Here is an 11,166-nt window from a genome sequence, read left to right on the forward strand (position 1 = left end):
TGCAAAGGGGTCCGGTCTTGCCGCGTCTCAGGGGCCCTGGAGCTGGTCGGTCCCTCAAAGCAGAGCAGGTTACTTCTCCTTAAAGGCACTTGGTGAACATCAAGTTGCTTTTTAAAAACCACTGAACTGTATTTGAAACCACCAAGTTGCATTAAGAGCTAAATTAGCAGCATCTATAGCATTTAACTGATAAAACTTCAGCAGTAAAGTAGTTCTGCTCAAATACCAAACCCAACACATGACCAAGAATCAGTTTGTCTACTGCTCTGCATGCAGTTTTGCACCACGCAGATATACAGACAGCTTAGTACAGAAAACAGCAGATTTAATTCCATGTCCCATCCAGAGTAATTCACCGAGAAGTACATACGTCGGAATAAAACCTRAACCCAGTGGAATGGAGTTCCTTGTGGAAAACTTATGGCAGAGTTTATTAGCCCGGACAAAGTGCTCTGCCTGTGCAGCAGCAGGCTGCTTTTCTACTGAAATTGGCTTCGACATCTGCGAGCTGCACTGCAAACAGTGCTGACTTGCTTAATTCTTGGAGCCTGAATAATTCAAACCTTGCCATTAAAGTCACGGCTGTCAAAAGTCATCATTTTTCTGTGGAGGAATAATACCTTTATTACCAAATCGAAATGGTTTCACCAGAACAGTTAAGACATTTCAGAGCAGAGAAGCTAACTTGTTGTTGGGGGGGAAGGGGGCACACACACCTTGAAAAATACAGTTTTCTTCTTCTGCAAGTAAAATTTAGGTGTGCAGATGGGATCTATCCATCTTAAATCCTTGAAGGACACTAGCTGTGAAGACAAAAATCAGTTCAATTCACAGTATACACTAGCCTTTCCCTAACAAATTAGGGTACCAAAACATGCTTCGCAATTAAGTCTTAGCACATTAACAAGACACAGTTGACATTGTTCATTTGACTGAATTCCTATTTTTAGTCATATGCAGTTTGATATAGGTCAGTTAAAATACTAAATGCTACTTTAAAAGTGCAAAATCTGTTTAAGTATTGCACATCAGTTATTCTCCTGCTTAGCAAAAATCACAAGGTAAAAATCACTGAACAATCAGAAGCTGAAGTAGCACAAGTGCAAAATATTAAAGCAGATTTGAATTTAGGTTCTCTGCTTGCCAACTTTCACCACAGTTCAAAACCTGTCCCAGATATCCCCTCTTTCCCTCACCCTGTCTGCAGGAGTGGCCCCGTTTTGTGTATACTTACTTTAAAGGAATATATATTTGGTGTGTCCCAAGACCCATCTAAAGCCTCTGGAAGGATATATATATATATATATATATATTTTTTAAATCAGTCGACACAGCCGAGCACTTCTGAAGGAAGAAGTCTGGTGCACTGTACCTAGGCATGCCAGGAACCTTCTCTTAAAACTGAAGATTAAAGTTAAGCACTTCACAAATGATCACAGTTCAGTCATAAACACAGCAACATTCGCTTAGCATGCTACAGCAGAAACTTTATTCAGTTCATTTTGAAAATATTTGCAACCAAAATTTATTTTTGCCAGCTCACAGAAATAAGCTTTAACGTATAGGCTGTATACAACTCAAATACAGGTAATACTTTTAGCAATAACTTACAAGTATAAACTAATGGTAAACTACAATTTCACAAAGAATTGTAAACATGTTGCACAATTGTCAGTCCTTTCTTTTAGGCAAAGTGCTCTTTTGATGACAAATAAATTAACAAATACATAACTAGAGTGGACTACTTCCAGACATTACAAAAAGGTGTTTAATAAGGCTTGTAAACAACATAATAGTTATTTATGCAGAATCCGTAAAAGTGTCTTGCAGGCTAAATATACTTACATACCTGGACAGCAAAAATGATCTTGAAAATGATTTAGATGTTAAATAAAAAGTTAACATTAATATCTCTCCAATGATATTTTAATACACATTAAATGACTTAAGGTTACATCCTTAATAGTTTATATCCCTGACAAAGAAATTAGGTGTGACTTATGGGCAGCTGTGTCATTGAATGGGGTAGCAACGGCTGGAGTCCAAGAGCTGTAGGTGAATGAGCTACAAAAATAGAAAGATTTACTGGTCAGCTTCACGGGAGGTAGAAAACACTGCAAACTAGTAAAAACGCGCTGCATGACAACGGTCCAGGGGTCCCCAGCCCCCTCCCGCCCCCAGGGCGCTGTATTCCCTCTAGCGTGCTGCGGACAAGTCCCAAACTAACCCCTGCGCGCCTGCAAGTCCCGGGGTAAGGGGCAGGCAAGCAGCTTTCTTTAAAGTTATTGGTATTTCTAATAACATAGCACGAATACTGAAAAAAGTGTTTGATTTCTTATGACCAGTATTTGTAGAATAGAGAAGGCACAAGAAGTGGTCTTCGCACCCAGATCTTCAGCTACGTTACTACAGCGAAGGGCTAGGGCTAGAAGAGCAATGAGGAATACCTCCTAATGAGGCGCAGATAGCGGATACGGTACTAAGCTATTTTGTAAAGAACACTGGAAATGAGAAGCCTGTTGAGCTTTAATTAGTACTTGGCAAGCTGTTCCCGCTGCAGCTGCCAGTGCTTCACGCGGACACGCGAGGCGCTGCAGCAAGTCGCTGTACCTACCGTCCATGTAACTGTGCAGCGCGGTCAGCATGGTGCCGTCCTGGGGCACGTACGCGGAGTAGGCCATCTCCTCCAGCATGGGCGGGGAGAGCCTGGAGGGCTGCACCGCGGTGACGGGCGCAGCGGACGAGTGGTTGGGGCTGACGTGTTTCTTGTGGCGCGCTCGGCAGTTCTGGAACCACACCTGGAAGGCACATCGCGATGGTCAGGCGCAGCGCTCTGACATCAGCCCCATCTAAACCTCTGGGGGGTTTCGGCTGAATCCAGTCAGCGTGTTGGACCTCAAGYACCGCACCGACGGTCCAAGAGGAGCAGCGTCCGCTGCAAGCCCGCGCAGCGCTGGCCGAGACAGCAGAGCTCCCGCGGCAGCACCCAGGGAGCAGGGGCGGCGCAGGGCCCATGCCGGTGCCGGCGTGGGTCCAGCCGTGCCATGGGACAGCCCCGTGTGGGACCTCGGCACGGGCACCGCGCGCAGAGCCGCCCTCGCCGGACACCCGCTCGCCCTTCCGCGCGCAAGCGTCCGTCTTTCAAAGCTCGACTGCAGCTGGCAAAGACCTTGTCCCTACAGAGGCGCGCCCAAACTTCTGGGCTGGCTGACCTACAGAAGAGTCCTAGTTTTCTCTTTCAATTTTAGATGAGACAGGAATGTATTTCAGCTCTGCTCTGAAAAACAATCAGTGATATTCCATAAATCCCAGTGCTCGTATCATATCACAAGCAGTTTTGGAAAAAGTGCAGTTCTTCAGAATGGGCTAAAGTTAGCTTTTTTTTTTTTTTTTAAATAAAGCTGAGTATCAATTTATATACTATTTAGGATGTGGAGTTACWTTTTGGAACATTAGTTATCCTCCACACAAAGTGCAGGGGAAAYGCAGCAAATTTTCCCAGCAAAGTAACATGGCTGCTCTAAACCTATTCTGATCTCTGATGATGTCATTTGAAGTTATGCCTAAACTGCCAGATTAAGTCTTTGTCCGTCTCAGAATAATTTCATGAAAAAACCTGTCCTTAAGCATTTCCTAGGGGCAAGTCCCAGACTTCATGTTAGCCAAGTAGCTCAGCACAGTCACCTGTATCACGCGCCTGCTCAAGCCTGTTCTTTCTGCCAGTTTTTGGAGCGTTTGTGCATCTGGATTGTTGTCCTGAGCAAACTGTGCTTGCATAACCTGAAAAGGCAAGATAAGAGAGTACATTTTTTTGTGCACAGTCCTCAAACACAGCAGCATTAGACTCCTCTCAGACTGCGGTCCTGCTCCCRGCTGGTATTTAGGAGTGTCTTCTAATGACTAGTACCCAAACAGGCTGCCCAAAAAAACCCCAAAGGATGAACCCCCCAGTAAACTTTGACATCATCCCTTCCCCCACATAGCTGAACTGAAGCATTTAGGCAAAACAGAGGAAATGAGTAGTTTGGCACTAGTCAACAGCAGCAGCAGCATTCAGTTATGACTGCGCAAGAAGGAACGGGAGAAATTCAGACCAACTCAAACATACTTGGTAAAGAAAACGTCCGGAGCAGCAGACCAGTTCGCACGCAACCCGAGGGGGGACGAACTCCGATCGGCCTCCAAACCCGTCGCCGCTAGCTCCACATCCCGTGCGAGGCGGAAGGCCGCAGCCCGACCTCTCCTCGGCCGCAGCGCGAGCGCTCGGCGCCCCGTCTGCCCAAGGGGCCCCGAGGACGCGGGGGATCTGCTCAAGCGCCCCGCTGCCGATGGCCCTGCGCGACCACCCGCTCACGCTCACCGGCTTTGCAGCGAAAGCAAAGAGCGAGCGCTCGTCGTCGCGAGAATTACATCTTTTGAGGAAGGAAACGACAGCTTTGCCTGCATCCCGAGCAGCTTGAGGGCCTGTAAGAGTTTACCTTGCTCAAGGAAGTCAGGCTTTGTGGATTTCTGCAGGGTTTCTTCAGCGACTTAGTAAACTGTAGTTCCCCGTTTCTGGATTTTGTCCTTTGAAGGCCTGCAAACTTTGCCTGGCTTCACCTCCAAAGATCCAGACTGCTTCTCTTCGCGCTCAGAGTTGCTGGAACTGTTTACCTTCCTACCGAGTTTCATACAGACATCGAAAAGCGCGGACGTCCTTTGCACAAGAGCTGCTTCACCAGGCGCGTTATCACGTCCGCCGCTCGCTCATCCCTCCTGGGCTTCTCCGGCGGGGACAGGCTGGCACCGCCACCGAGGGCGGGAGCGGGCGGCACCAAACAACGGGCGAGAGGCCCTCGGGTCTCCAGAGCCCGCCGTGGTGGGTCACAGCCCGTCCAAAACGGGACGAGAGGGGAACGCGCTTCGATCGCCGCAGGCCGGGAGGAGCCCCGAGCGCAGTTCCGCAGGAAGAGGAGCTTCCCTCGTCTCGGCAGCCTGAGCTCTGTCTCCGAAGYGCGTCCTTGCACCCCCACCGGTCACCGTGAACATGCAGCTTGGCGCCGGCTGGAAGAGCAGAGCAGGCACCCGTGGCGCCCGTTGCCTCCGCCGGCCTCGCTCCCCTTCCCGGCGGCTCCTCACCGGGGATGGGCAGTGAGGATCCGCCGCCGAGGCCTCGGCGCCCATGTCCCTGCGGAGGGCAGGTGAAACATGGGCTGGCGCAGGAGCCGCAGGGAAACCTGGCGCCCGAGGCGGCCCGGCAGCACAGACAGGCGCCCTGGGAGTGGGGAGACCCCAGCCGCCAGCATCTGATCCAGCGCTTCCGGCCGGGCATCCCAGCTCCCACTGCCCTTGGCCCCACGGCAAAAGCGAGCGCCCGGCGGCGGCGCTCCTGCACAGGACGGTGCAAGAACTTGCTTCAGTGACGCATCCAAGCGCGAACCGGGCAGCACAGGGATCACTGCCGAGTACCTCAGATGCACTCGGCCTCTATTTCACTCTACCCGCTGCTACAAAAAAAAGTGTTTTTTCCACCTAAAACGTCAGCATTAAATACCAAAGCGAGGCTGCTGAAACACGACACCTCGGCTACCCACGAGTTCGGTGTTTCAGCAGCAGCAGCAAAGCCCGGACAGTCTGGGGAAATCAGCCCGCGAACCCTGCGGAGGGGGCAGGGGCGAACGCGGAGGGGTCCCACGAGGCCCCTCGCCGGCACGCGAGCGCGGCCGGGACCACGACGGGATCCGCGGAGCCGGGACTGCGGAGGAGTGCCTTCGGCGGCGCGAGGGCAAGGGGGAAACGTGCGCGGCACTCCTCTGCAGCGCGAGGGACGGCCCTTCCCAGGGACCRGCCACGGCGGCGCGCGCGGGAACCCCGATCTCGGCCGTGCCGAGGACGCGGCCCGTCGGCCCCCGCTGCGGCACGACGGCACAGCCCAAGCTCCCAGCCCGTTAGCGCCTCCACATCATGCAGCACCATCCTTAGCATGGCTCTTCATATCACATAACTAAAAATATTCCATCCTTATTATGTGTAGTGATGCACACGTCTGATTAGATAGATTTCACTGAGCAACCAAAATAGACCAGCCTTTTTGTTTCCATTCTGCAGAATTACTGGCTGCCCCCAGGGAAATAAAAAGCTTGAAGAGTAACTATTTCATATAAAACTGCTGAGGCTAACAAGCTATTCCAGAAACATGCTGCGTCTTGATAATTTGTGAAATAGTTTGGAACATACAAGCCTTTTTTTTTTTTCCCCTCTCCTTATGCATCTGATTTCCTATCAGTTCAGAAGTTATGTCCTGCATAAACCTGAACTATGCAAGTTTTCAGTGAAACTCCTCTACCTGGAGCTGATCTGCTGTGAAGCTGGTCCGAGCTCTTTTTGCTGGTTTTGGATGATTAACATCTTGTTCTGTTAGTAGTGCTCCTTCCACACTAATCCCATTACCTGAAGCATTAAAAAAAAAAGTTTGCTCAACATTCAAAATTATGTTATAAATCAAATTATCCTCAAACAATAACTAGCAGCGCTTGGCCGGCTGAATAGAGAATTGGAAAAAAAGCCATGTTCTGTTCAAAGTTAAATTATCTGGCACCACTCCCCAGTACACCCCAGCTGACTCCCTTGCAAGTGAGGGGAGGAGTACATCCAACGTGACATTTTATGAACTAGATACACTTTGCTTTCTTTTCCTTAGGATAGAAAACAAATTGTACAAACTATAAATTTAAAATATCAAATAATTTGCACATTGGTTTAATTCAAGAACCTGCGCTTCCAGCCTTAGTAAAGCTAGATAACTACCTCTTAACAAGGAAGATGAAGTAAAAACCAACAACTTAATTAAAACTAAACCACAAACATAGTTTATAACAAAAGCAGTCTGTTACCATTTTCAACTTCTCTTTTCAGATTGTCCAACATGCAGTCGTAATGTACTCTACAAAGGACTTTCTCTTCAACCAAAGCAAACTCCTCTCCAGTAGAAAGCTGTCTTTTGCAGGAGAAGCAGGCAAAACATGCCAAGTGATATACATTTCCTTTAGCCCTTCGGACCCAGTCCGTGGAGTGAATGTGCCTCCCGCAGCGGGAGCAGCGGGTGCCGTACCGCCTGCAAACAAGGAAGGCGAACACAAGGCTGAAGCCGCAGCCCCGCGCGGCTCCGGCAGGGCCGGGGCAGCGGCGCAGCCCGCGGCCGCAGAAAGTGGTGCCGCACACTGAATTAGGGACTGCGGGATTATGCTTTACTGAAACAAAAGCAGCGAGTTTATACCCGATAGTCTAGACGGCGTAATTTTGCCCTTTGCCTTAGGGGAAGTATTAACTTTTGTAATTGCTCTTTCTTTAAACCACTATCTGAATTTGCAGCTCTTCATCTTTTGTGTTATAAAGACAATTCCCCTCTGAAAAGCTGTCAGAGAGAGATGGAAGCAACCGGCCTTGTGTTATGAACTCTCCCAATTATTCAAATATATTTCACACTACCCGAAGAAAGCGGTAGTCTGAATTATTATATTTAGCTGTGTCATCCTTCACTAATCATTCAGCCCTTCAGCAGAAGGGGAAAAACCTAGATCTTTGTGGTTATTTCCTTAATTATCACAGCATGATTGTATCACCTTTAAAAGAAATTTGAATTTCTGCAAATATTTACCTAAGATAGAATATTTCCTTTTCAAGAGGAAACTAGCAACCAGAATATATTGATTATGCAGATAAGCATTTGTCCTGAAAATTTTTGCAGACTTGTAAGTTCTCATTTAGAGTCCCACATAACTGACTCGCTTTTCCAAGCAGACAGTGTCCAGTCTGCCCCTCGCTCCCTTTCAGTACCAAAACCGACCAGGTGAACATGATCCATCCGCTACGCGGCAGAGTCCCGCAGGCATTCTGGGCTGGGGGAGCACTAGTGGTCAAACCAAACTTAACGGCAAAATTCTTGCTGCCTTCTGGACTGAAGATTTTGTCTCTTGAGTCCTGGGACCAAAAGGTCTTTCAGTGCAAGCAAGAATTAATAATATTCTTCCTTAGAGGATTAGACCTTAATCTTGAAGAATGCTTCATGCTCCAAATCTATCATACAAAGCTGTAGCTGTTGAAAGCTTCTTTTAAAGGTTAAGGAGTTTATTTTAGGTTGTTTTAGTACTTCCATGAGATACCCAAGCCTGGTACCAGTGGAATGTTATTCCAAACAGAATATCACCTGAATCTGTCCTGCATTCACCATCAGCATTACCTAAGGATGATTCTTTGTGTATATGATAAGTTCAGAACCTGTATTGTAGTAGGGACTTTGACTTACTTTTTTTTTTCCTGTACATAGAATAATTTACTTCTGTACAGAAAATAATCTATAAAAGCAATAGCTATGCATAAATAAAAAAAATCGTATGCAGTTACATTAGACAGACTTGGGATTTCCCAAGTCCCTTTGTGAGAAAAGTCAGGATTTAACTACTGAAAATAAATCCAGCAAAGGAAACAGAGCCTAAACGCACATTTTAGTTACAGCCTAAGTGACATCTGACAAACAGATGTGACATGTTATCTAATAAAATAGTATTTCTGTATGATATACCTGAAATAATCAAGTTTGCAGAAGATATCCTTATCTTTGATGTAGCAGCTGGTATGTCTTCCTAGAGACGTTCTGCAAACACTGCATGAGAGACAGCGCACGTGCCAGCAGAGGTCGTTTACCTGTAAGACACAAGACATCCCTTCAAAGTTTGTGCTACCAGCATTAGTATCCCGGAYTCACAAAAACGATTTTTTCCATGCATACAGAAAAGGCCAAAAATTGCACATACCGTAAGTGATTCACAGAAAATTTACCTTCAAGGCCACTCACTTTTCCTATGGAACTGCATGCATATTAAGGGTTAACATGTCTGATGAAGGTCTTCAGTGTAAGCTTTCTTGGCTTTGTAATTAAAGCACAGGAAGAGGAAGCAAGAGATTCAAGTTCCAGGTAGGTATTTTGCACCCAGTTCTGTTCTCACAGCACTGGAGTAACAGAGCAAGTTACGGCCTCACATGACCTTGGGAAGGCAGCTAGCTCCTGTGCTTTTATTTCCCCAGTCTGTAAAAAGACCTGCCTAACACAGAGCAAACTTTGCAAAGTTCTTTGAGATTTTGACATACAAGTACTGAAAGAATAAAATAAAGTCTGCCAAACAAGCACACCATGAAACACATCTTCTATCGCTGGATTTCTGGTAAAGTAAAGTAAATAAATGGGGTGAGAGTCCCAAAGTCGTTTAGAATTTAAATCCTTTAAAATGTTCAAAAAAATATCAGCAATTGTTTTAATAGTTTAAGATATAATATCCCTAGTGAAATTTTAAATAGTTACGGAAAGTTATAGGAATTCAGTAGTTTTGAAAGGCTACATTTAATGTTTGGGCAAATAAACTGTGCGATTATTTTTTTCCCCATTCTTATAAAGAGAATTCTTTRTCCTGAAGCAATTGTGCATCACACATCAGCTAAATTAACTCAAATATTTTGAAAACCCAAGACTTCCAGTGACCATAAAAATTAACTAATAACTCTCTAGATAATCCCATGTTATATGGGAAGAATTATGTAAAACAATGATTTTTTTTTTTCCTTTTTAAAGCTTTACAGCCAAATTCTCATCTCATAGCGAACAGTAAGATCTCCGGTGCATACATTGCATGCGGCAAGCAGCAGATTTGGGATAAGCAGGGACGCGCCGTTCATCGGGACTTTGTCAGAGAAGCTACGGAGAAAGCGAGGTTTCGGCTCCAGCRGGTCAGCCCGGAATAGCCCGTTCCGGCCATTTATTCGGGTCGCGACGCTGCAGAGCGGGGGCGCCCAGCGCCCTCGCAGCGCTGGTCCTTGCGGGCGACGGGTTTGCCCACGGGACRGCGCGGAACCGGCGAAAGCAGCTGTCGCCGGACTGATGCTCCCGGGGCATTTTTAAAACGGCTCCACGGCGGGCCGAGAGCGCTGCGGCCGGGCCGAGCCCGCGGGGGCCCCGCGCCGCGGAGAGGGGCAGCGCCCGGCACGGCGCCCACGCGCGGGGAGGCGGCAGCCACGCGCGGACCCAGCCGCGTTTGACCCGCGCGGGGCCCCGCCGCCGGGGCCGGCACCCCCGCGACACGCCGAAGCTCATCTCGCCGACCGCTCTCAGGAGGCTCACGCTCTTCCGCACAGCGGGGAGTCAGCAGTTTTGTTAGTTGCGCTGTTTGCTGCCATCCGTCTGCGTCCCGATTTACTAATTCGCAGGAGCTGGAGGTAGCGGACGTGCTGCCGCTGATCAGCGACATACCAGTTTCCCAGCGCAGGCTTCATTCCCTCCCTATGTTTTCATCGGCTGCCGACTTTCACTTCGCAGGATATGCAATGCCTTTATTTGAGATTGGAATTTATGAAATCGAGCAACTTCCTAGTATGATTTTCTAATTTCAGTTTTGAACTCTGATCCAGAATAATCCTAATGGCCCCAAATGCTTTAAAATTTTATGTTTAAAGCCACGGGTGTTAATTTTTTTTTTTTTTTAATGATCCGACTCGGTTTTTGAATACTAAGGACGAGAGACACTGCTCTGCTATCACRTAGTTTCCTTCCTTCACAGACACTACTAAACCGACTTTTACAGAAAAGCTTGTTTCTACAGCTCAAAGAAAAGCTCTTTTGAAAAGATACCTTTTGCGTTTAGATTCACGGCATCATACTAGAAAACTTATTTTCAGTTAATAACAAGCGGGCCATACTGCCACTACTTAACCAGAAATGTAAAACACAAAGGAAATTATCCGCGTCCTGAACAATCCAGTTTTCTTCCCTCTCCTCTCATCTTCCCACGGGATACCAAAATAATACAATCACAACGCAGAAAAGCGTTATCAAAACAGAACCAGCAACTCCGTTTTTCTCTAAGGCCTAAATCGCACAGATTCGCACAGAATTAGCTTCATATTTTTAAATAATCCCGTTTGCGCAGCAAGTCTCCTCGCGCCCGCGGGAAGAGCACGCCGGCTCGACCGAGGCAGAAGCAAGGCGAAAAAGGCTAAAAGCCCGAGAGCTCGAGCAGCGGCGGCGGCGGGCTCCCGCCGAGCGGGCGCGGCCGCTCGCAGCGCTTTCGCCCGTCCCTCCCTCCCTTCCCTCCCCGCTCCGCCGGGCCCAGCGGCTCCGGGGCGCCGCTCACCGCAGCC

General features: G+C 47.8%; 1 protein-coding gene across 1 annotated transcript in view; it reads right to left on the reverse strand.

Moving 5' to 3' along the window:
* Positions 1 to 1,464: 1,464 nt before the first annotated feature.
* LHX8 (LIM homeobox 8) overlaps positions 1,465 to 11,166 on the reverse strand; it is a 10,372-nt gene continuing 670 nt past the window's right edge. The window contains exons 2-7 of the mRNA XM_026074478.1: positions 8,561 to 8,702; positions 6,873 to 7,093; positions 6,326 to 6,429; positions 3,685 to 3,780; positions 2,615 to 2,798; positions 1,465 to 2,064 (exon numbers count right to left, since the gene is read on the reverse strand). Coding sequence (XP_025930263.1) covers positions 1,988 to 2,064; positions 2,615 to 2,798; positions 3,685 to 3,780; positions 6,326 to 6,429; positions 6,873 to 7,093; positions 8,561 to 8,702 — 824 coding nt within the window. The 3' untranslated portion in view covers positions 1,465 to 1,987. The remainder of the gene's footprint in view (positions 2,065 to 2,614; positions 2,799 to 3,684; positions 3,781 to 6,325; positions 6,430 to 6,872; positions 7,094 to 8,560; positions 8,703 to 11,166) is intronic.

This window comes from Apteryx rowi, unplaced genomic scaffold, assembly GCF_003343035.1.
Source record: "Apteryx rowi isolate R43461 unplaced genomic scaffold, aptRow1 scaffold_39, whole genome shotgun sequence".
Classification (NCBI taxonomy): domain Eukaryota; kingdom Metazoa; phylum Chordata; class Aves; order Apterygiformes; family Apterygidae; genus Apteryx; species Apteryx rowi.